General features: G+C 39.6%; 1 protein-coding gene across 7 annotated transcripts in view; it reads left to right on the top strand.

The window, feature by feature from the left end:
• SIL1 (SIL1 nucleotide exchange factor) overlaps positions 1-27,113 on the top strand; it is a 308,254-nt gene that overhangs the window by 230,750 nt on the left and 50,391 nt on the right. For all 7 annotated transcript variants that reach the window (XM_036846347.1, XM_036846353.1, XM_036846349.1 and 4 more), the window contains one exon: positions 4,945-5,066. In XM_036846347.1, the coding sequence (XP_036702242.1) occupies positions 4,945-5,066 (122 nt within the window). The remainder of the gene's footprint in view (positions 1-4,944; positions 5,067-27,113) is intronic.

Below are 27,113 nucleotides of genomic sequence, written 5' to 3'. Positions count from 1 at the left end.
GTTTATGTGATGTTTTATTGCTTTTGACTGTTTTAATGCTACAGTGGCAGAGTCAAGTGGTTGTGACAGAAACCACATGGCTCACAAAGCCAAAAATGTTTACTATCAGGCCCTTCAGGAAAAGTTTGCCCCATTGTATTAGAGCATTAGAGGCAGAGGAAACAGCATGTGCAAAAATTCTGAGTCAGAGAAGAACTTGGTGAGATTGAGGACCTGGAAAAGACTGGAGTGACTGGAGCACAGAGACAAGTGGGTGGGGTGGCATAGATAAAGTGGAAAGGTCAGGGAGTCAGAGAGGTGAGGTTTGGAAAATCATGCTCTTCATGATTTTATCCTTGATCCTAAGAACCATTGGGGAGTTTGAATCAGGGAAATGACTGATCAGACTTGTGCCATAATTGTAATAGTTAATGTTTATTGAGCATTATCATATACTAGGCACATATTCGAGTGCCTTGTACACATTAATTCATTGACTTCCATACCTGCCTTTGGAGTACTACTGTTAATCCCATTTTATAACTGAGGCAAATAAAGCACAGGTCACATTTGTGATTGCCCAAGGTCAGCCAGTTAGTGTAGAGCTGGGATTTGCAACAAGATCTGTCTGACCCTAAACTCTGTGCTCTAAACCTTTTGGCTACTCACAGGATACTGGTGCCATCTGAATGAAGCTCAGAAGAGAATAGGTGGATCTAAGTGGAAGGAGCCAAGAGAGGTCATGCACTTATTGAATAAGTTAATTTATTGCATGCCTGTTAAGTTCCAGGCACTGTTCCAGTCACTTAAGATACATTTGTGAACAAAATTGGAGCTTACCTTCTAGAAGAGGCAGATAGACAACAAACATAACTAACAAGTAAATTATATATAATATGTTTGAAGGTGATAGATACTATTGAAAAATAAAAAGTAGAGCAGGATAAGGATTGGCAGTGTTGGGAAGGAAGATTTCAGACAGGAGCAACAGCAAGTACGGAATCCTTAAGGTGGGAGCATGTCTAGTGTGTTTGGGAAACAATAATGTGGCGGGAGCTGAGAGAATGGGGAGGGAAGTAGGTAAAACTTGGAGAGATAAGGGAAGGGAGGTCATGGAGCACCTTGTAGACTGTGGAAAAGAATGAAATTAGACACACTGTTTGGAGGATGTTGAGCAGAAGAAGCATTTGATCTGACTTACTTTTAAAGGATCCCTCTGGCTGTGTGTTGAGAATTAGTCTGTAGGCCGAGGGCATGGGTAGAAGCAGGAAAACCAGATAGGAGGCTATTGCAGTAATCCAGACTAGGGGCGATGGTGGCCTGGGAAGGATGTGTAATCATAATCAAAGGCTTGTTTGAGATCTTCATCAAGACATAGACCTTCAGCGTCCTCCCACGCACGACAGCGTCCTTGTTCTCTATAAACTAGGCTAAAAGACATTCTTTAGGATTTTGCCAGCCTTTGTGTTGAGAGAGGATGAGTATGTACTGTATCTGCAGGAATTATGGGGTGGCCTCTTCATCTCTCTCTGCTCATAACTCTTTCTCAGGCCTCAAATAGCAGGTCTGTGATCCTTTTAGAGAAGAAAATGGACCTGGGTTCTCTTTCCTCTTTCCAGTCTTTCTCTCCAGGGTAAAAAACAAAAATTCCAACAGCTTTTCCGTTATAGATATTTAAAGGATTAAGGATCCTAGGGGTTATTGGCCAACTCAGTCCTGCTCTGATGTTGACAACTTTTATTTTTTCTCTTCTTAACACTTGGATGGATCCTTAGGTATCAGGCTTCAGGCTCTTTAGTTGCAGCATAAAAGGCCAAAATGACCTTTTATGAGAGCTTATCTTACCTAGGGGGAGTGAGTACACAGGAGGCTAGCAGGGCCTTAACAAATTTTATTTCCCTTGCAGGTTCTTTGGTCACCCTGCAGTGTCATCTCTAGGTTGATGACCCATTCTGCTTTCATGGGTCGCTGGGTGGGATTAACAGTTTCTTGGACATCACCAAATTTAGCCTGTGGTCAGTCCAGGAACCAGTCCCCGTGTGGAGACCAAACTTGATCTGTTGGCAGAAGAGTCATAAGTGTTTTGGGTGATTGGTGTTTTGAGTAGAAATACGGATAAGGTGGTCTGGGCTGGTATGTCGGGCTTCCTGCAATAGTGTTAAGTTGTGATTTCACCAGGGGATTAAAGAAGACATAGCTCGGCCTCAAGTTCCAGTTGCGATGGGGAATTAGGGTGATGTAGTACTAGCTTTGAGGAAGATAGGACTCTTCTTGCCAGGAACTTACTTAGTCCACTTCTATTCTAGACTTACTGATTGGCGGTTTTGAGGAGCCATGGGCTTCAAGGACCCAAAGTGGATCTGCCAAGGATTCCTCACAGCCATGTTTGAATTATTAAACTAGATTTGTGAAAAGCAAAACCATGTGTGTGGAAACAGTGTGTGAGTTATTTATGAGGAACAGCCACTGTCTGCCCCATCCACCCTGGGGTGGTGTATTTGCCTTCCCTCATGTGACTCCTCAGTTATTTACCATCGTTTCTCCCTTTCTTTATTCTCCTGGTTCTCTCATTGTCTTGTCAGTTTTCTGGTTCCCTTTTTCCCTCCTGAGTGTTGGCACAGTTGCCTACTGCCTCCTTCCTTATGTGCTCCCTGCTTCTACCTTGAGCTCCTTTCCACCTGTCCCACCCAATCCTGAGGGAAGCCTGGGAAAAGTTCTGGCCCCAGACCCAGGCTCTGGTCATGCCTTCTCCTGTGTGATACTGGGCAGGGTCCAGATTTTGTAGCTTGGGTGTGCAGTAGGCAGAGTGACTCTTTTCTTCCTCATCTCCAGTGAAATAACAAATGAGAAAACATCTTGAAAAGGCTGAAGTGCTTATATAAATGTCAGCATTTATAATACCCTGGATTATCTTTGTAGTAATGAAGATAAACTGAATCTAGAATAGAACCTCTGTGACTCTGGGCTGTGTTGCTTTGCTCTGCTGGGACTCATACCAGCCTTGATAAGTAGCCATCTCAGGCATGGAATTATAGGACTCTGAGCCAGAGTTTTATATCTAGAAAACTTGGAGGAAGGAAGATCAAAGGAGAGGTAGTGAATTCTTAGATTTTAAAATCAAAGTATGTGAGGAAGGAAGACTCAGTAAGTATTATTTATTTATTATTTATTTTTTTGGCTGCGTAGGGTCTTAGTTGCAGCATGCGGGATCTTTTGTTGCGGTGCGTGGGCTTCTCTCTAGTTGTGGTGCGTGGGCTCAGTAGCTGCGGTGCATGCAGGCTTAGTTGCCCTGTGGCGTGTGGGATCTTAGTTCCCCAACCAGGAATCAAACCTGTGTCCCCTGCATTGGAAGGCAGATTCTTAACCACTGGACCACCAGGGAAGTCCCATATTATTTGTGCTTATGTCAGCAAAGCACCCAGCTCTGAGTCTTCCTAGTTAGCCGCGCTATGGCCCAGTAAATCATTCCTCTTCATAAGGACATATTAGAGCAGACAAATGCCAACCCTGGCTTGTGGACCTTATGACAGAGCAGACTCCATGCTTACTTCATGGCCATGGATTGGCCATCTCTTTAGGTTTGTGGTACAAGCGACCCACTCATTTTGTTGACACACATATACCAGATTGCCTTTTTTACTCATAGTGGAGTTTATTTCAGTAACATCTTTTTCTGATCAAATTTATTCATTGGTTTAATGATGATTTATTGAACACTTAACTATATGCTTACACTGTTGTAATCACTGGACCTATACCAGTGGACAGAAAGACAAAAACCCCTGCTCTTGTGGTTGAGTTTAAGAATGATCTTCTAAGTGGTAAAAACAGGCTAGACTTCTCCAAAAACATAGGCAGAGTCAAATACAGCCCTTCAAACTGGATTTCTCCGTTAGAGCCATCTTCCAGTTTGGAAGGATACAGTCAGGTAGGAAAGGGCTCAGTGGCATCTGGAGGAAAAAAGTGGGTAGTAGTCACATTGTTGTTGGGCTCTAGTTTCCTGAGTTCTCCTGATGATTTGTAGAGTGGGATCAGCATGTAGACAAGAGACAGCTTTTATAGCAACGGAGATATTTTCAAGGGAGACTGTAGCTACTGCATGGGGAAAACAGGATCCAGTGACCTTTCTGAGGAAGTTGAGTTTTCTTGTTCCAGGATACCAATGAAGCTTGGGGAATGAGATTCCCTGTAGAATAAAAGAGACAGAGTCTGGACTTGGGGCTTTGGACCTTAAGTATAGCCTAGACCAGTGTTGTCCAAAGGAACTTTATAGGATGGTAGAAATGTTCTGCACTGTCCAATAATAGCCACTAGTGAGTAGCACAGACCTAGGCTAAAGCTTTTGAGAGAGAGACTATTGTGCAGATTTATCACAAGTGTCCTCAGATTCAGTCAACCTTAGACTAGATTCAGTCAACCTTAGACTATAAAGTGAGGAAGAGGGAAGAGAAGCGTACTATTGTTATTCTTCTCCTAGCACTTTTCCAGCCCTTTCCCTACAACAGAGTTCCTATTACAGTCCCTGATTTCTAATTAAAAATCAGCTTTTTAAAAAGTGTCTGCTGCTTCCACTGCCCCCGTTGAGGCTGGACACCAACAGGAAGCATAGTGCCATTTACTAGTGCTGATGACGCCAGATCTTTGTGTTAACAGCTTGTACATTACGAGTAAGCTTGTGACTTATTACGGTATTAGAATTTTCCAGGACATGTTTGGCATAAGCAATTGCTAGGTACCATTTCTGCCAGTTCCCATGCACGTGCTCATAAATCACATTAGGTGAATTAGGAATTCTCAAATTTAAGATTATTTAAAAATTTAGTTTGTTTTTACAAACCCTTTCCTAGTTAGAAAGGCCACCGACACTTTTTACTTGATTTTTTGGTTTGTTCTTCAGTAGTCACCAAAAGAAAGGCTCTTCTTTCCTTGATGTCTGTACTGTACTAAGCAGTGCCTCTGTTGCAGATGGATAATGCACAGGACCTGCTTTCCTTCGGTGGCCTTCAAGTGGTGATCAACGGGCTGAACAGCACAGAACCCCTGCTGAAGGAGTATGCTGCGTTTGTGCTGGGGGCTGCCTTTTCCAGGTGAGCAGCATGGATGGACATCCCATTGGCCAGGATCCTTTGGACCCTTCAGGTGAAGTCTGGCTTTACTCTTGGCCTGACTGGCCTGGAAGAAGGTTACATTTGAACTCATGCACATCTCTATCCACAGTTTAGTGTAATCCCATTGAAACTAGAGTAAGAATTTGATTCTGCCCTTATTCCAAGTAGATAAGAATTTTCACCCATGTTGTCACCATCTGTGACTCTTGGTTCCCCCTCATCCTATATGTATGGACTTCTAAAATTTATTTATTTATTTATTTATTTTTGGCTGTGTTGGGTCTTCGTTGCAGTGCGCGGGCTTCTCATTGTGGTGGCTTCTCTGGTTGTGGAGCACAGGCTCTAGGTGCGTGGGCTTCAGTAGTTGCGGCATGCATGCTCAGTAGTTGTGGCTCACGGGCTCTAGAGCGCAGGCTCAGTAGCTGCGGCGCACAGGCTTAGTTGCTCCGTGGCACGTGGGATCTTCCCGAACCAGGGATCGAACCCGTGTCCCCTGCATTGGCAGGTGGATTCTCAACCCCTGCGCCACCAGGGAAGCCCTGTATGGACATTTAATAACATATTTTAGGTCACATTCTCTGTTTTATTCAAAGCTAGTTAGAAGTTAGACCAACCATAGGTAGTTGAGAGGAAGGGGAATGAACTCCAAGAGCTGATCCTTTTGGCAGTAAAGCTACTCTGGTGATGAATAAATGATGAACCTGACCAAGGAGGGCCTTTTGTGGGGAAATGTGTCTTCCCCTAGTTGCCTGGAACCAATCAACATGCAGTCAGATTATCACACTCTCTGGATTGGGAGTTGTTTAAATTTCAGTTAGCCTGGCTTATGCTAGAAGACTGATCAGGCAAGAGAAATGAGCATCTCTAAAGAGTGGATGCAGAAAGAGATTTGAGTACCTCATCATTATACTCATCCTAAAAAAGTCAAGATGTCTTCAAGCTGTAGTTGGTCCATTGGAGCTATAGTTCCTTCTGTTTTTGAAAATCTGTTCCTAGGACCATTTGCTCCTCTACAGCAGGAACCAGTATTCTGATTCTTGCTTTAAGGGCACGTGTGGTTCCTATTAAGTGTTGCCTCACTTGCATGCAGGGATTGTGGTGATGTAGGAAAAAGGCTATTCTGAACATTTTTACCATTAGAATCTTTTTTTTTAAATTAATTTTTATTGGAATATAGTTACTTTACAATGTATTAGTTTCTACTGTACAGCAAAATGAATCAGCTATACATATATATATCCCCTCTTTTTTGGATTTCCTTCCTATTTAGGTCACCACAGAGCATTGAGTAGAGTTCCCTGTGCTATACAGTAGGTTCTCATTAGTTATCTATTTTATACATAGTATCAGTAGTGTATATATGTCAATCTCAATCTCCCAATTCCTCTCACCACCCCCTTCCCCTTTGTTATCCATATATTTGTTCTCTACGACTGTGTCTCTGTTTCTGCTTTGCAAATAAGATCATCTGTACCATTTTTCTAGATTCCACATATATACGTTAATATACAATATTTGTTTTTCTCTTTCTGACTTACTTCACTCTGTATGACAGTCTCTAGGTCCATCCACATCTGCAGATGACCCAATTTTGTTCCTTTTTATGGCTGAGTAATATTCCATTGTATATATGTACCACATCTACTTTATCCATTCCTCTGTTGATGGACAGGAATCTTTGTTTTGAAAAGATTTCCTTTGCCTTTCATCTCTGCTTATCTTTATTTAATCAGAGTATCGGTCTGATGCCCTCTCATTCTCAAAGACTTAAGCATCTTTTCTTAGTAAATTGAGGGGCAAAGCTAGGAAGGCTGGAAGAATTGTTCTGTGGGGAGAGGTTGAGGGCACTGCAAGCCTTTGTTTCCCTTATTGCTTACCTGCCTCATCTTCAACCCCTGGCTGTCCTGTGGACTCCAGGGTATATCTCCCTTGCTCTGATTTACCAGAGCCAGGCAGGGATATCACTGCCTGTGCGCCTACTGGAAAGGTGAAGAATCTGTGAATTTGTCATTGGTAGCTGTGATTTCAGCCCTGGAAAAGTTAAGGTCCTTATCCTCATAAGGCTTTAGAGGCTTGAGAACTTACTGAGGCTCACTTTTTGTTTCTCACGCCATAAAATAATTGATTCAAACGTTATTAACCTCTTTCCCCCAGACCCTTAAGCTTTTCTGTAATCCCAAGTACTTTCTTTCTACTTTGAATGTGAACAAATTATTCTATATATACTTTGCCATTGCTTCCGGAAACACATTTCATGGGGGAACATCTTGATGTCACATCTTAGTTAAGGGGGGCTAAGTGACTTGAGAAGCATGCTTTGGGCCTGCTTAGCAAGCCATAACTCATCTGGGGTCTGTGCCAATATGTAGTGTTATTAAGACTTTTTCGTGATTGTATTAGTGTAAGACCGTGTTAACATTTATGTGGCATCACTAAAATTTAAATAGAGATAAATATAAAATATTGCAATTTAGTGTTTTGGTGGCAAGAAAACTGCTGTATTCAAAAATGTTCTAGTCAGGATTTTGATGGCTCACTGGAGGGCAGTGACAGTGACAGCATGTTATAGTGCCAGGGCTTTTGGAAGCCAACAGCAGGCTCCTGAACATCATGAAAATGTCAGTGTTTTATGCAAAGAGGAACTTGATGCAAGGTAAAAGTATTTCTATGCAGAGAGGCAGGTTTCAGTGGTCTAGTCTGCTATTCATTATTTATTCTTGATGTCCTAAGTATTTGTTCCGCAGCTCCCTACCTGCCCTCAGCATGCAGGTGTGCATACACATAGCATGCATGTATGCATATGTGCACATACAAAGTGATTGTGTGAGTTTGTTCTTTGTCAAGAAGGCATTCAAGGGGTAGTGAGCACATTGGAATCATGGAGTCTCATGGTTTGGGGATCTTGTTTAGAAATCATTCCTTCCAGTTTTCTGCTGATGAGGAAGAATATTGCTCAGTCAGTCCAGATGTTTGTTTGGGAGGACTAGGTAGACCACTGTACCTAGAGTCAGAAAATCTAGGTTCAAGTCCAGTCTCTGTCATTTCCTGGTTGTTTGCCTATGGGCAAGGGATTTCACCTTTCTAAGCCTCACCTTTTTCATTTGTTAGCTAGAAGCAATAATAGGTTTCCTCTGCATTTCATAAGACTGAATGAATATGAAAGAACATAATATACAATAAGTCCTGTGAAAATGCTTATAAAGTACCTGTCAGTGATGTGGGGTATATCATCATGTTCATCGTGTGTCCTTTTTACTCTGAGTTTTCACTGTAAGGCAATTCTTTTTCTTTTGTTTTTACAGTGCAGACCTTTGTCTTCCTCATTTTCTCTTCTATTAGGAGCTTGCATTCTACCACATATATCTCTTGGTGTTAACTTTGCTGCTTCATGAGGGTATTTATTTGCCTACCTGGGTTAATTGCTTCATCAGGCCTCCACATATATTCTGTGGACGGAGAGATCTCTTCCGTGGTGTTAGATGTGAAGCAATTAATCCAAGATCAAGAAGAAAGAGTTGACATAAATGTAATTGACGTGGCCACTCAGTGTTACATGGCCACTGAAATAGTTTGTTCCCTTTTTAAAATATTATTCACACTCATTATGGGTCACACACACATTCATTTTCTGCTGCCCATGTTTTTGTTGCCCATGTGCAAGGCAGGTCAGGCTCTTGCATAAGAAGATATGTAAAGATAGGGAGGAGTCTGATGCCTTTGGCATCTTCATCTTTCCTTTCTCCTTCCCTGTCCCTCCCTCTTTCCCTCTCCCTCTCTCCTTCCCTCTCCCTCCCTCCTTCCCTCTACCTCCCTCCTTCTCTCTCCCTCCTTCTCTCTCCCTCCCTCCTTCCCTGTCCCTCCCTCCTTCCCTCTCCCTCCCTCCTTCCCTCCTTCCCTCCTTCCCTTTCTCCTTTCTTCAAGTCAGATATTTTCAGTGATCTTTCTGTGACCTGATTTCATCTCATGATGGCACCTGTGTGTGTCTGTCTACAGTCTGGCCTATGAGAAGTCTCTGGAATCCCGGGCAAGTTATTTGTGTTTCCGTGTTTGGGAAGACTCAGAAAGGCCTTGTGAATTTCAGAAGTCATGCAGCCTTCTGTAAACTGGTTTTGGTTTCACTTCTCAGCTAACTGGCTGCTTCCTTTTGTTTTCCTCTGTCTCCCTATCTGTAGCCTTTACCTTTTAACTGTCAGGAGTTAAATTATCAAGAAACTGGTATACTTATCCCAGGGATCACTGGCTTTTGCTGTTCTCATGACCCTCCCTCAGTCACTTTTGGTGTTCTCTATCCATCTTTAGTAACTCACATTCTTACATGCATATGTATGAATTATTATGCAATTCCATAGGCTTGTAAATTCTCACTGTATGCAGTCCTTTTGTTTGAACTGTCTGTAGTTTGCAGTGTGTCATGAACCTATGCCTAGTACAGAAAGGGAGGTACATGTGCTATCAGTCATAGTGTGATTATGACCTCTTATGATGGATCCCTGGAACAGGATTACGTTCTACCCTGTCTTCGACATCTTCATTGGAACCTCCTTAGGAAATATTGAGTTACATACATCTCTTTATAAAATGAATGTTTACCCCACTGCTGACCTTCACCCTGTCACCCCATGCTTCGTTGGTTCTCTAGTTTTCTCCGTTGTACTCTTCCCACTGATATTTTACTAATTAATTTTAACCATTTGGCCAGTGTCAAATCATTGTGTCCTGTTTCCATCGGTTGGCCTCCAATTTCCAGATTTCTTTCCTGCCATCCCAGTGAATTTCAGGGCTCATCTGTATCTTCTCTGTCTTTCCTGATGGCTTTTGTGAGATTGCTGGGGAGCATTCTTAATTCCATTGACCTTTACCTTTACTGCTGTCATCCACTAGATATCTCGAAACTTGTTTCCTTTTTTTCCCCAACATTTCATGTTCTCTGCCCACCTCCATCATGTCTTCACATTTTCATCTCTCCTCTTAAATGTGGTTTTTATCCTTGTCGTGATCTCCAACCTCTGCACACCCTCCTGTTCTCCCCTTCGCCGTCAGTGTTCCTCACTCTCTTGCCGCTCTCTAGGCTCCTTCCTCTTAGCCCACAGATGTTCTCATTTACTTATCCACTGACCCCTGCCAGCCTTCCTTTCCAAACTTCTTGGAAGAGTAGACAAAAAGGGATCCAAATAAGTGAACATGAGATACCATCCCTGAAATTTTTCAATAGTATTTTTGCATTACTGACATCTCCATAACGTTTAACAATGTCGACCACTGCTTTCCTTTGGAAACTTTACTTCTTGGCTGCCATGTGATTGTAGTCCCTTGGTCTTGGATGTCTGTAATTAGTTACTCCCTCTCCTTTTCTTTTTATGACAACATCATCTTCTATCTCCTAATCATCATCTTCTGTCTCCTAATTCACCAAGATTATTATGGCCTTGTCCTTATTGTCTCCTCATTTTCTTCACCAGTGGTCCTACCTATTCCCATGGTTTCAAATTCTACCTCATTGTGGATGACTCCAATGTCTAAGTCCAGTCTTTCTCCTCAGGTTCTTTCCTCCATTTCTACCAGACTGTGTCATTGCACCTCAAACTCAAGAGGAAGAAAGTGGGATTCATTTTGCCTGTCTCATAAACTAGGTTTTTCTTCCACTTTCTCTTTTTATCTATTCTTGGCCATATGATTGTCTTCGTTACCAAAACTTGAAACTTTGGAGTGATATTTGAGTCTTCTTTCTCTCTATTTAGTTGTTTACTTGGTCACCAAGTCCTATGGATTTTTATTTTCATGATTGTTGTCTACTAAACAAAGATTTCCCTTTTATAAATCCATTTTAAGGAACCTTGATATTGTGAGGGCAGCAACATATTTAGGGAGGGGACTCCCTCTCCCAGTGCTAGGAAATGAGCCCTGAATAGTCTAAACCAAGCATGGTAATCCCATTTTCTGTGGATGTAGATTGATTTAGAGATAAGCATGTGACTCAGTTCTGACCAATGAGACACGAAGAGATGTTTGCTGGGAAAGCTTCTGGGAAAGATTTTGTTCTCTTATAAAAGAAAGATAGTAAAGAGACCTTGTCCACTTCTTTCTGCCTTGATTACAGTTGTTGGAGCTACAGCTGGCTTCGACCAGTGAGATGAGATGCACAAGGCAACATGTTGAGGAGGATAAAAGAGGGGAAGGACAGGACACTAGCTCCTGTATGAATAGTTTAGCTACTATACCGGTTTTGGAACCATCTACTTCCATACTTTTGTTGTGAGAGATAGTCTTTTTTAAAAAAACAGAAAACAAAACAATGTTAGTCATTATTCTATTACTTGTTTCTGAACATATTCATATTAATAAATTTCAAAAATTTCTCTCACATCTTTAAAATTCCTTTTAAATACCCTTGCTTCTAAGGAGGATGGGAGGGAGACGCAAGAGGGAGGAGATATGGGGATATATGTATATGTATAGCTGATTCACTTTGTTATAAAGCAGAAACTAACACACCATTGTAAAGCAATTATACTCCAATAAAGATGTTAAAAAAAAAACCACACACCTAAATACCCTTGCTTCTTCATAGCACTTATCTCAATTTGCAATTAAATATTTGTTTGATTACCTGTTACCTGTTGATAACCCCTGTTAGACAGTACAAGGAGGATAGGATTCATTTTCTATCTTAATCTTGCTGTCTCCCCAGTGTATAGCACAGGACCTAGCATTGAGTGCTAGGAAATGATAATGAAACAACGAAAGAATAAAGTGATACCTAGGAAATGAAATGTTTTTCAGATAGCATATGAGGGCTGAGTGGAGAATGCTGTCTTTATTAATGATGTAATAGTGGATGGTTCAGATACCTTATCTTTTTTTTTTTTTTTTAATTTTATTTATTTATTTATTTATTTATGGCTGTGTTGGGTCTTAGTTTCTGTGCGAGGGCTCTCCAGTTGTGGCAAGCGGGGGCCACTCTTCATCGCGGTGCGCGGGCCTCTCACTATCGCGGCCCCTCCTGCTGCGGAGCACAGGCTCCAGACGCGCAGGCTCAGCAATTGTGGCTCACGGGTCCAGTTGCTCAGCGGCACGTGGGATCTTCCCAGACCAGGGCTCGAACCCGCGTCCCCTGCACTGGCAGGCAGACTCCCAACCACTGCGCCACCAGGAAAGCCCTCAGATACCTTATCTTGACCCTTTAAAAATCTAAGGCCATGGAAGCAGCACTCCCCACTCCTACCCCCCACCCCGCCCCACAGCTGAAGGCCCAGAAAATATAAGGTTAGAGGTTGGGGTGAAGTCAGATGTTTTAAATGCCAGAATTTGAATAAAAGATCACGTGCGACTCCTAGGACTAGTTCTGACCTCTTGACTCCATGACCTAATTTTTCACACTCCTCCAGTGACAGGGAGGTGCTCAAACCATTTTGTATCTCATAAATTAATTAGCATATTAACCAGGTTGGCCTGGGCAGTTGGATAGCCTTATAGCTTTTAAAGCTGCATTCAAAGTCTGGTTTCTTTTTTCAAATGGCAATTAATGACAAATGGAAAATGAGATCTAAACCTGACCAGCTACCCTGAGTATTGAAGAAACCAAGGCTTCATTCTGAGGAGGGAAGCACCACTTTACTTAATGAACTTGTCCCTTCTGCATTTCTTTTGAATCTATCTCTGTAATGTTCCCCTGCCTCCTCCAGATCCTCTGTGTGGCTGCTTTCAGATTTTTTCATTATTTACTACCTCCTCTTTAATTTCTTCCCTGCATAACTCCAGCCCACAAAGTTCTTTCCTTTCAACTTTATTAGCATTTGTTGTCTGGACTCCTAAACTATCTCTTTTATATATCTAATTCTCTATGTATGCCAGTTCTTTCCTCTGTTTTCCCAATAAAATAGTTGCTTGAGAGTGGAAGCTAGTACCCAGGTCTGTGGTACCCAGAACACATTATAGAGGGTAAGTTTCATGTAGCTGCTTAGAGCATTTCATGGTACAAACTAAATGGTCCAGCACAAAAGCTGAAATCACCAAAAATCAGTGGGAGGAATGAAGCCAGGAAGAGCAGGGAAGCTCTTAATTTTTTGTTTTGTTTTATTTGTCCTCCAGTGAGTGTGTATTACATTTGTAATTAAAATTTAAACAATAGGTAACAAAGCAAAACAGAATTGGAAGGCTTCTGTATCTAGCAAATGGTGGTTTACATTTCCCAAAAAGCATTTTTGGTTCAGAATACCTGAAGATGCTGGATCTGTAACATATAAACATTTCCTTAAATGCTCAGTTCAGCTGATAAGAAACTGTAGGGCCACTGCTTTGCATAACTAAAGGGGAAATAAATAACATATTCTTTTTTTTTTAAATAAATAAATTTATTTATTTATTTTTGGCTGCATTGGGTCTTCATTCCTGCGTGCGGGCTTTCTCTAGTTGCGGTGAGCTGAGGCTACTCTTTGTTGCAGTGCGCGGGCTTCTTATGGCGGCTTCTCTTGTTGCGGAGCACAGGCTCTAGGCACGCGGGCTTCAGTAGTTGTGGTGCATGGGCTTAGTTGCTCTGCGGCATGTGGGATCTTCCCAGACCAGGGCACTAACCTGTGTCCCCTGCATTGGCAGGTGGATTCTTAATCACTGCCCCACCAGGGAAGTCTCAACGTATTCTTTATGTGGTAGTCCTGCAAGAAATTGAGAGAAGTTTCAAAGACAAATATAATGGAAAGCACAAATTCTTAGAGATACAGAATGCTGAAAGTTATATCTGTTCTCAGGACACTTGTCGTTCCCTAGTGGCCAAAATCTCTTGATACCAACAGGCGTTAAGCTGGGGGACAGAAGACGAAAATTTCAGCCCATGACAGGGAGAATTAGAAAAATGAAAATCTTCTACTCGAAAGGAGGTATTAAGGCATTTTGGCTTTGAACGGAAGGTAGAAAAATTTCCAAGAAAATTCTTCACCCTTGAGTGCATTTGGGCTGGAAATCATACTCTTTTTGTGGCCTAAAAATCTCTAAGCTGAGAATTTAGTCTGAAATAGTCTCGGTAAATAATAAACTGGAAAAAATGTTTGCAACTTATATTACAGATATAACATTAATATTCCGATATATATAAAGAGCACCTAAAAATAGAGAGTAAGCACATTAATAACCCTATAGAAAAAAATGGGATAGACACACACAGTTTGCGGAATAAAAGAAATGTAGATGGCTTAACCATATGAAAAAATGCTCAACCTCACTCATAAGAAGAGAAAGACCAATTAAAACTACACTGAGATACTGTTTTTCACCTATCAGGATAGTAGAAGTCCAAAAGTCGATAGCATATTCTGTTTATGAAGCTGTGGGGAAATAGGCTCTTATACACTGGTGGGAGAACTTTAAAATGGTACAACCCTCACAGAAGGAAATTTGGCAATATCTAACAAAATTGCACACATATATTTACCATTTGAAATATTATTCCTACTTCTAGAATTCTACCTCTATAATACACTGGTAAAGATATGAAAAAACATATGTAAACTCAAGGTTATTCGTTATAGCACTATTTGTAATAGCAAAGATGGGAATCAGCCCAAACGTCCATCAGCAGGGAATTGATTGAATAAATTACATAATTTATTCCATGGAGTGCTATAGAGTTATAGAAAAGATTTAAGAATGTTTTTGTATAATACAGAATATTTCTCTTGTGATATTTTCCAGGCTATTTTGTTAAATGAAAAAAAAAAGAAGGTAGAGAAAATTATGAAAAACTGCTATTAAGCATGTGCATGTGCTTATATTTTTTAAAAATGAAGGATAAATGCTATAGGGAGATAGACTTTGTGATCATGCAGATATTTTATGTAATTTAAAAACTCAAAATAATTACAAAAAATATTTTTCATAAAAATTGAGAAAAGATGAAACAATTGAATCTAGCTGTCTATAGAATTGGTGGGATAATCACACGGGGAGGAACTCTTTTATGTGATTTTACAATCCAGTAATTTGACTATACATCCCAATTTGGATGTATTTTAAAGACAAAAAATCTGTAAAACTTTTCAGAAATCTTATTGTTGATGGAAATGTTGGTGTTGTTATTCTCAGACTATTATGTGTATTGTGGGATAAAGCAGATGAATAATTATGCTGGTTTCTCTGAGAACCAGGATTTTCAACGTGACAGAAGGGAGATACTGATGTAAAATTGAATATTGGGTAAAATCCCTCTTAGTCCTGATTTTGGATTGAAAGTATTAGTATGATTTCATGATGAATTTTTTCTTAAAAAATGTATTTTTTTTAGCTCTGTCCACTGAAAGGATCTAGAGAAAAAGATGAACCTGATAACAGTGATCAACTGTGACTCCTAGATTGTATTTTCTAAATAACATTTCCCTCTAAAATAGCATTTTCCTCTAAAAGGAACTGTGATTTCTTAAAGAAATAGCTCATTTCAAATCTGGAGTAAAACATTTGTAAAATGACCCTGGATATCTTGTCATAATCAAAAGCAAGGACATTCTCAAAGACTACTTGGGTCTTGTGTAAAGGACTCAGGGTTCAATGTGAAAAGGTTCCCATTGACCATAGATGGGGCTCTTGGAGTTTCAAGAAGGATAATAACTGCAGTGAATTGAAGCAAATCAAATATGTTTAAATCCCCAAGTTTAAGTCCCCATCATGATACTTAAAAGAACAAATTAAACTTCACTGGTCATTTTTGAAGAGTGCTGGGTAGCAACCAATTCATAATCAAAAATAGCAAATAAATAGAAACAATAAAGCATTTTCTGTTTATCTTGCCTTTCCAATATGAACTGAATCTCCGTGTACTCAACTAGTTGAGGGCAAGTTTATCTTTATAGAGAAACTCTAGCTAAAAAAGGAAGAGTGATGCAGTTAGAATATTACCTTTCTGTAACCTTTAATGAATTAATGGACCTTGGCAATGATCAGTGATCATCAATGGCTGCAAAAGAAAGGCAATCAAACATTATCTGCATTGTTGTGGACGATGGATGTGGTGTACATCCAGTTATCCCTTAAGGACCAAAGCATTTATTCCCCCAGGTCTGGGAGTGTTGGCTACTCAAGGCTCATGATTCAGTTCCTCCAAGAATTAATCCAGAAGGGAGCTGCCTTGCTCAAGGTTATGTCCCTTCCTGGGGGTAGCCTGCTTCCAAATGACACAGAGTAGGGGTTCAAAGTGCTTCCACCCTTACCTCAAAGGAAACAACTCTGAAAGACCATCCTAGCTCCAGAGCTCCCTGTGGGATCAGTTGAGCCTTCTGTTGCAATTGCCATCACAGCTCAGCTTCTCCCATGGCCTAATCCTGCCTCCCTCATCCCTCAGAGGTATTGTACCCAAGAATAGTCCCTAGTAAACCTCTTGCCCACAAATCTTACGAGTTGGTTTATTAGGGAACCTGACTCTGACATGCCTCCTGATAGAAGTAGACACCACTGCCCATGAAGTTGTCTTGATAGGAAATCAAATCTGAATCTGATTGAGATCCAACTTCCAATTTAAAGGAAATTCTGGGGACAGCAGATATGTTAAATGATATAATGGATATGTAATCAGCAAAGTTCAGAATGTTGGAAACTGTAGAACTACTGGATTTTTCAACAATAAATTATAAGAAAAAGATGGAGAGAATGAAACCAGTAAATTAAAAGATACCTAAGATAAATATCAACCAGTTACACTGTATTTAGAGCCTGACCAAATCAACAATGTTAAAAAAATTTGTGAGATAATTGGGGCCATTTAAATAATTACTTGGTATTTGATAATATTAAGGAGTTTCTGTTAGACATTTCTAATGTGAAATGGTATTGTGGTTGTGTTTTTTAAAAAGAGAGTCATTTTAGAGAAACATAATCATTTATGGGTAAGATGATAGTATGTCTGAGTTTTGCTTTATGCTTATCTGGAGGAAGTGGGGAAGTGGGTGGGTGGGGATATAGATGAAACAAGACTGGTCATGACTTCATAATTTTTAAAGCTGAGTGACAGATCCATGAAGGATTATTATACCATTCTCTGTACTTTAGTCTATAGATGAAAATTTCTGTAAGAAAAAGTTGTTTTTTTTTTTTTTAAGGTAGTTCCAAATTGGCAGAATTTCCAGGTTACTGGTAGAAACAAATATAAACCCTTTTTGGAGGCACCCACCCATCAGCAGACAAGCAGATTAAAGTTTTACTGAGCTCTGCCTGCCAGAGCAAAAGCCAGCTCTACCCACCACCAGTCCCTCCCTCCCATCAGGAAGCTTGCACAAGCCTCTTAGATAGCCTCATCCACCAGAGGGCAGACAGCAGAAGCAAGAACTACAATCATGCAGCCTGTGGAACGAAAACCACATTCACGGAAAGATAGACAAAATGAAAAGGCAGAGGACAATGTAACAGATGAAGGAACAAGATAAAACCCCAGAAAAACAAGTAAATGAAGTGGAGATAGGCAACCTTCCAGAAAAAGAATTCAGAATAATGATAGTGAAGATGATCCAGGACCTCAGAAAAAGAATGGAGGCAAAGATTGAGAAGATGCAAGAAATGTTTAACAAAGACCTAGAAGAATTAAAGAACAAACACTAGAAGAATTAAAGAACAAACAAATAGAGATGAACAATACAATAACTGAAATGAAAAATACACCAGAAGGAATCAATAGCAGAATAACTAGGGCAGAAGAACGTATAAGTGACCTGGAAGACAGAAGGGTAGAATTCACTACCGCAGAACAGAATAAAGAAAAAAGAATAAAAAGAAAAGAAGACAGACTAAGAGACCTCTGGGACAACATTAAATGCACCAACATTCGTATTATAGGGGTCCCAGAAGGAGAAGAGAGAGAGAAAGGACCTGAGAAAATATTTGAAGAGATTATAGTCAAAAACTTCCCTAACATGGGAAAGGAAATAGCCACCCAAGTCCAGGAAGCACAGAGAGTCCCAGGCAGGATAAATCCAAGGAGAAACCGAGACACGTAGTAATCAAATGGACAAAAATTAAAGAAAAGTCATTAAAAGCAACAAGGGAAAAACAACAGATAACATACAAGGGAACTCCCATAAGGTTAACAGCTGATTTCTCAGCAGAAACTCTACAAGCCAGAAGGGAGTGGCAGGATATACTTAAAGTGATGAAGGAGAAAAACCTACAACCAAGATTACTCTACCCAGCAAGGATCTCATTCAGATTTGATGGTGAAATTAAAACCTTTACAGACAAGCAAAAGCTGAGAGAGTTCAGCACCACCAAACCAGCTTTACAACAAATGCTAAAGGAACTTCTCTAGGCAAGAAACACAAGAGAAGGAAAACACCTACAAAAACAAACCCAAAATATTTAAGAAAATGGGAATAGGAACATACATATCGATAATTACCTTAAATGTAAATGGGTTAAATGCTCCCACCAAAAGACACAGACAGGCTGAATGTATACAAAAACAAGACCCATATATATGCTGTCTACAAGAGACCCACTTCAGACCTAGGGACACATACAGACTGAAAGTAGGGGATGGAAAAAGATATTCCATGCAAATGGAAATCAAAAGAAAGCTGGAGTAGCAATACTCATATCAGATAAAATAGACTTTAAAATAAAGAATGTTACAAGAGACAAAGAAGGACACTACATAATGATCAAGGGATCAATCCAAGAAGAAGATATAACAATTATAAATATATATGCACCCAACATAGGAGCACCTCAATACGTAAGGCAACTGCTAACAGCTGTAAAAGAGGAAATCAGCAGTAACACAGTAATAGTGGGGGACTTTAACACCTCACTTACACCAATGGACATGTCATCCAGACAGAAAATTAATAAGGAAACACAAGCTTTAAATGACACAGTAGACCACGTAGATTTAATTGATATTTATAGGACATTCCCTTTGAAAACAGCAGATTACACTTTCTTCTCAAGTGCATACGGAACATTCTCCAGGGAGAGATCACATCTGGGGTCACAAATCAAGCCTTGGTAAATTTAAGAAAACTGAAATCATATCAAGCATCTTTTTGGACCACAATGCTAGGAGATTAGAAATAAATTACAGGGAAAAAAACATAAAAAACACAAACACATGGAGGCCAAGCAATACGTTACTAAATAACCAAGAGATCACTGAAGAAATCAAAGAGGAAATCAAAAAATACCTAGAGACAAATTACAACAAAAACACGATGATCCAAAACCTATTCGATGCAGCAAAAGCAGTTCTATGAGGGAAGTTTATAACAATACAATCCTACCTCAAGAAACAAGAAAAATCTCAAATAAACAATCTAACCTTACACCTAAAGGAACTAGAGAAAGAAGGACAAACAAAACCCAAATTTAGTAGAAGGAAAGAAATCATAAAGATCAGAGCAGAAATAAATGAAATAGAAACAAAGAAAACAATAGCAAAGATCGATAAAACTAAAAGCTGGTTCTTTTTTTTTTTTAAAAAGCTGGTTCTTTGAGAAGATAAACAAAATTGATAAACCACTAGCCAGACTCATCAAGAAAAAGAGGGAGAGGACTCAAATCAATAAAATTAGAAGTGAAAAAGGAGAAGTTACAACAGACACTGCAGAAATACAAAGCATCTTAAGAGACTACTACAAGCAACTCTGTGCCAATAAAATGGACAAATTCTTAGAAAGGTATATCCTTCCAAGACTGAACCAGGAAGAAATAGAAAATATGAACAGACCAATCACAAGCACTGAAGTTGAAACTGTGATTAAAAATCTTCCAACAAACAAAAGTCCAGGACCAGATGGCTTCACAGGTGAATTCTATCAGACATTTAGAGAAGAGCTAACACCCATCCTTCTCAAACTCTTCCAAAAAATTGCAGAGGAAGGAACACTCCCAAACTCATTTTATGAGGCCACCATCACCCTGATACCAAAACCAGACAAAGATATTACAAAAAAAGAAAATTACAGACCAATATAACTGATGAATATAGATGCAAAAATCCTCAACAAAATACTAGCAAACAGAACCCAACAACACATTAAAAGGATCATACACCATGATCAAGTGGGATTTATCCCAGGGATGCAAGGATTCTTCAGTATATGCAAATCAATCAACATGATACACCATGTTAACAAATTGAAGAATAAAAACCATATGATCATCTCAATAGATGCAGAAAAAGCTTTTGACAAAATTCAACACCCACTTATGATAAAAACTCTCCAGAAACTGGGCATAGAAGGAACCTACCTCAACATAATAAAGGCCATATATGACAAACCCACAGCAAACATCATTCTCAATGGTGAAAAACTGAAAGCATTTCCTCTAAGATCAGGAACAGGACAAAGATGTCCCCACTCGCCACTATTATTCAACATAGTTTTGGAAGTCCTAGCCATTGGCAATCAAAGAAGAAAAATAAAAGGAATCCAGATTGGGAAAGAAGAAGTAAAACTGTCACTGTTTGCAGATGACATGATACTATACATAGAGAATCCTAAAGATGCCCCCAGAAAACTACTAGAGCTAATCAGTGAGTTTGGTAAAGTTGCAGGATATATGATTTTCTACTCTACATAGAAAATCTTAAAGATTCCACCAAAAAACTACCAGAACTAATCAATGAATTTGGTAAGGTTGCAGTATACAAAATTAATGCACAGAAATCTCTGGCATTCCTATACACTAACAACGAAAGATCAGAAAGAGAAATTAAGAAAACAATCCCATTCACCATTGCAACAAAAAGAATAAAATACCTAGAAATGAACCTACCTAAGGAGGTAAAAGACCTGTACTCAGAAAACTATAAGACACTGATGAAGGAAATCAAAGATGACACAAACAGATGGAGAGATATACCATGTTCTTGGATTGGAAGAATCAATATTGTGAAAATGACTATACTACCCAAAGCAATCTACAGATTCAGTGCAATCCCTATCAAATTACTGATGGCATTTTTTACAGAACTAGAACAAAAAGTCTTAAAATTTGTATGGAGACACAAAAGACCCCGAATAGCCAAAGCAATCTTGAGGGAAAAATACGGAGCTGCAGGAATCAGACTCCCTGACTTCAGACTATACTACAAAGCTACAGTAATCAAGACAATACGGTACTGGCACAAAAAACAGAAATATAGATCAACGGAACAGGATAGAAAGCCAGAGATAAGCCCACGCATCTATGGTCAACTAATCTATGACAAAGGAGGCAAGGTTATACAATGGAGAAAAGACAGTCTCTTCAATAAGTGGTGCTAGGAAAGCTGGACAGCTACATGTAAAAGAATGAAATTAGAACACTCCCTAACACCATACACAAAAATAAACTCTAAATGGATTAAAGACCTAAATGTAAGACACTATAAAACTCTTAGAGGAAAACGTAGGAAGAACATTCTTTGACATAAATCACAGCAAGAGCTTTTTTGACCCACCTCCTAGCGTAATGGAAATTAAAGAAAAGTAAACAAATGAGACCTAATGAAACTTAAAAGCTTTTGCACAGCAAAGGGAACTATAAACAAGGTGAAAAGACAACCCTCAGAATGGGAGAAATATTTGCAAATGAATCAACAGACAAAGGATTAATCTCCAAAATATATAAACAGCTCATACAGCTCAATATTAAAAAAAACAAACAACCCAATTAAAAAATGGGCAGAAGACCTAAATAGACATTTCTCCAAAGAAGACATACAGATGGCCAAGAAGCACATGAAAAGCTGCTCAACCTCACTAATAATTAGAGAAATGCAAATCAAAACTACAATGAGGTATCACCTCACACCAGTTAGAATGGGCGTCATCAGAAAATCTACAAACAACAAATGCTGGAGAGGATGTGGAGAAAAGGGAACCCTCTTGCACTGTTGGTGGGAATGTAAATTGATACAGCCACTGTCGAGAACAATATGGAGGTTCCTTAAAAAACTAAAAATAGGATTAATATATGACCCAGCAATCCCACTACTGGGCATATACCCAGAGAAAACCATAATTCAAAAAGACACATACATCCCAATGTTTATTGCAGCACTATTTACAGTAGCCAGGTCATGGAAGCAACCTAAATGCCCATTGACACATGAACGGATAAAGAACTTGTGGTACATATATACAATGGAATATTACTCAGCCATAAAAAGGAATGAAATTGGGTCATTTGTAGAGATGTGGATGGACCTAGAGACTGTCATACAGAGAGAAGTAAGTCAGAAAGAGAAAAACAAATATTGGATATTAACGCATATATGTGGAACCAGAAAAATGGTACAGACGAACCAGTTTACGAGGCAGAAATAGAGACACAGATGTAGAGAACAACTGTATGGACACCAAAGGGGGAAAGTGGTGGGGGGTGATGGTGGTGGGATGAATTGGGAGATTGGGATTGACATATATATACTAATATGTATAAAATAGATAACTAATAAGAACTTGCTGTATAAAAAATAAATTAAAAAATAGGGAGGTTATCTTGGATTATTCAGGTGGGCTCAATGTAAGCTCAAGAGTGTTTGAAAGTGGAAGAGGGAGGGAGACAAAAGGAAAAAAAAGTTAATTGCAGTTAGGAATTCAGTAGATAAGGTAAATAACTAGTCAGACACAGCTGAAGAGTAATTAAGTGAACTGGGGTATAGACTTGAAGAAATTACCCAAAGTGCAGCATGAAGAGACAGAAATGAAAAAATTAAAAATTAAAAAGTGGTAAAGAGACATGGGGAATAGAATGAAAAGGCCTAATGTTAGTTCCAGAAGGATAAACAGAATGTGGGAGAAGCTATATCTTAAGAGGTTTGGCTAATACTTTTCCGAAATTGATGAAAGGCATGTATTCTGATTCAGGAATATCTGACTGCATCCCAAGCAGAATGATTAAGAAAATATACATTTCTAACAACATAGCAAAACTATAGAAAACTGGAGTTATGAAAACAGCTAGAGAAATGACAGATGAGCTACAAAGTAGTAGGAGTGGTGCTTGGCAAAAAGAGGGAAAACAGTTGTGCCCTGAGTACTCTTAGCCTAGTTGCTTGGCCTGAGAACTATGCTCTGATGCCATTTTCATCAATTCTAGACAGTAATTGCCATCACAGTTCCATTGTCTGTGACATTTCTTTCTTGGTCCCATTAGACATCTGGATTTAAGGAAGAATCCGCCATGCTCCCTAAAGTTGAAGGTATTTCAAGTCTGCCAGATTTCTCATTAAGTGCCTGTTCATGGCCCGAGGTTACTGGAAAGAAAGTAATTTCTCTCTTTGAGGAAAAAGAAGAGTGGAACTACAGAGTCTGATGAGGAGGCAGTCAGCTTGGGCTTTTCTAAATATCGCATTCCTACTTTCTTCCTAACTCCTACCAACCTCAGTTTCTCTTTCTCTGTTTTTATCTTTTTAAGTGTTACTGGTTTTATAGAGCATATACTTGATTGTCATGAAACATTTAAAAGGTATAGGAGAGACTGATTTCGGCTCGACAGTAGGAGCTTTGCTGACCCACTCCCACCAGTGAGACTGGTGAAAATTATTTTTAAAAATAATAAAAAAATAAAACCTCTGGAAATGGTCCTAAGGGTAAACAGCAAATAAAGAAACCTCTACTCACTGAAATCTACAAAATTTTGGTAAGAAAGGCAAGAGTCTTTGTCATTTGAACCAAGACAGCTTTTTCCCTCCCCACTTCCAGCTCAGTGAGGTAGAGACTCTACTCCAAACTGCTGCAGCCAGGAATGCGGGACTTCCTCTACCCCCAGCTCCCAGTTGGAGGGCTTCTTTCCTGGGAAGAGCAGAAATGTATCATTTCTCATCCTCCCCTGAGCTACCTGTAGCTAAAGCTAAGTTGTGATTGAGCACATTCCAGAGTGGGTGTTCCCTTTTTCTGTCCAATCTGCACTTGTGCAATGAAGGTGCTGCCTTTGGTGTGGAGCACTGAGAATCCTGGGACCCCATTCATCTTTTCCCTGGCTCATGAGGTGGTCGTTCTATGCTGGGAGAGGCAAGTTGACAGAACCTCCACTGCTGGCTTCTGTACTCCAATGCACTGAGCACTCAACTCCTGGATTAGGAGTGTCACTCAGAAGCTTGTCATTGTTCTGACTTCCAGCTCCAGAGCCCTGGCTCAAATTTTGCCTGGGGGGAAGTGAGGCCATAAAACAGATCTCTCCTCATCTCCTCCCAATGGAACTGACTTCATTTGCAACAGAGTGTGCAGAAGTTCAAACCTAAGGATACTGCAGCACTATTTACAATAGCCAAGACATGGAAACAACCTAAATGTCCATCGACAGATGAATGGATAAAGAAGATGTGGCACATATATGCAATGGAATAATACTCAGCCATAAAAAGGAACGAAATTGAGTTATTTGTAATGAGGTGGATGCACCTTGAGTCTGTCATACAGAGTGAAGTAAGTCAGAAAGAGAAAAACAAATACCGTATGCTAACACATATATATGGAACCTAAAAAAACGGTACTGATGAACCTAGTATCAGGGCAGGAATAAAGACACAGACATAGAGAATGGACTTGAGGACACGGGGGGAAGGGGAAGCTGGGACGCAGTGAGAGAGTAGCATTGACATATATACACTACCAAATGTAAAATGGATGGCTAGTGGGAAGGTGCTGCATAGCACAGGGAGATCAGCTCGGTGCTTTGTGCCGACCTAGAGGGATGGGATAGGGAGGGGATATGGGGATATATGTATACGTATAGCTGATTCACTTCATTGTACAGCAAGAACTAATGCAACATTGTAAAGCAAAGTATTTATTGTAAATACTCCAATAAAGATATTAAAAAAAAAAAAAAAAGAACAGTGGAGGTTGTGTTAAAAGGCAGCTGGGAGGAGATTGATGGATTTTACAAAGAGGCACCAGCTAGATTGTACACCAGCTACTTTGCAGGAAGGAACCAGGGAGTAAGATAGTTGGGAGGAACCCTCCAGGGTGAGAACAAACATCAAACAGGGACCTCAGAAACTATTCCTTCAAAGGAGTCATACATTGATAGGATTAGTTTGTTGAACAATTTGTGCCCCAGACATTGTTGAAACAATAGAGCTCTTTATATTTTAGAGATTAACCTTTTGTGTTACAAATATTTTTTCCAAGTTTGTCATTTCTCTTTCAACCTTACTTATGGTACTTGTACAAAAATTTTATTGAAGTATAAATTGTATTGATTTACAATGTTGTGTTAATTTATGCTGTACAGCATAATGACTCAGTTATACTCATATATACATTCTTTTTTACATTCTTCTCCTTTATGTTTTATCCCAGGAGATTGGCTATAGTTCCCTGTGCTATACAGCAGGACCTTGTTGTTTATCCATTCTAAATGTGATAGTTTGCATCTACTAACCCCAAATTCCCAGTCCATCCCTCCCCACCATTGTACTTTTCTATATGGAAGTTAAAAATGTTTATTTTGACGAAATTGTTAATCTATATAGTTTCTGTTTCTTATGACACATATAAAGCTGTTTATACACCAGGAGTATATAAATATTTTTTCTTCATATTATTTTAAAAATATGAGATATTTCAAACATAAAGAGTTTAGAAAATCTTATACTCACTACCCAAATTTAATAAACTAAAGTTTGCTATATTTGGTTAAGATTTCTTAAAGGCATAAAATATTAGATATAGTTGAAGACCCTTTCGTAATCCTTTCTATTTCCCTTTCTTCTTCCCAAGGTAACCACTGTTCTCAATTTTGTGTGTATCATATCTGTTTTTTATAGTTTATCATATATATCTGTTTTCATATCTGTGTGTGTCTGTATGGATGTATGTTTGTATTTAAGTTTTTGCCAATCTGATGGATGTGAAATTGTATCCCATCCTTCTTTTTATTTCATTCTTCCCTGACTTCTATAGAGATTGAGTACATTTTCCCCCCCATAATTGGAATCATACTGTATATACTGTTCAGAAATTTCCTTCCTCCCTCCCTCCCTTCCTTTTTTTTTTTTTTTAATGGTGAATTATATTGATTGGGGGTTTTTTTTGTGTTTTTTTTGTTTGTTTTTTAAATTTGTTTATTTTTTTATTTATTTTATTTTTGCCTGCGTTGGGTCTTTGTTGCTGTGCATTGGCTTTCCCTAGTTGTGGCGAGTGGGGGCTGCTCTTCATTGTGGTGCACGGGCTTCTCACTGTGGTGGCTTCTCTTGTTGCGGAGCACGGGCTCTAGGCGCATGGGCTCAGTAGTTGTGGCACGCAGGCTCAGTAGTTGTGGCTCGTGGGCTCTAGAGCGCAGGCTCAGTAGTTGTGGCACACGGGCTTAGTTGCTCCACGGCATGTGGGATCTTCCCGGACCAGGGCTTGAACCCATGTCCCCTGCATTGGCAGACGGATTCTTAACCACTGCGCCACCAGGGAGGTCCGCTTCCTTTTTTTGATGAGTAAATTTTTTGTTTGTGCCATCAAGGCTGCACTTTTTTGAATTACTTCTTCACATCTTTTGCCTGATCTTCCATTGAGTCTTCTGTTTATTGCTTAGTGTTTTTAAAATATATACAATCTGTATACTTACATATAGTGTGTATATTTTCATGTCTATTATATATAATCTGTATACTAATATTTTGTCAGTTATATGCATAGCAAATGTCTTCTAGTATATGACTTGCTGTTTAGCATTGTTTTTTGCTTTTTTTAAAAATTTATTTATTTATTTATTTATTTATTTTTGGCTGTGTTGGGTCTTCGTTTCTGTGCGAGGGCTTTCTCTAGTTGTGGCGAGCGGGGGCCACTCTTCATCACGGTGCGCGGGCCTCTCACTGTCGCGACCTCTCTTGTTGCGGAGCACAGGCTTCAGATGCGCAGGCTCAGTAGCTGTGGCTCACGGACCTAGTTGCTCCGCAGCATGTGGGATCTTCCCAGACCAGGGCTCGAACCCGTGTCCCCTGCATTAGCAGGCAGATTCTCAACCACTGTGCCACCAGGGAAGCCTTTTAGCATTGTTTATGTTGCCTTTTGTTATAGACATTCTAATGTATTTTTAGAAAGTCAAAATTACCACTTTTTGTTTATAGTTTCT

The sequence above is a fragment of the Balaenoptera musculus genome, chromosome 3 (genome assembly GCF_009873245.2).
Source record: "Balaenoptera musculus isolate JJ_BM4_2016_0621 chromosome 3, mBalMus1.pri.v3, whole genome shotgun sequence".
In the NCBI taxonomy this organism is placed as follows: Eukaryota; Metazoa; Chordata; class Mammalia; order Artiodactyla; family Balaenopteridae; genus Balaenoptera; species Balaenoptera musculus.
Note: the sequence above shows the minus strand (reverse complement) of the source record. Positions and strands in the feature narration are given on the sequence as shown.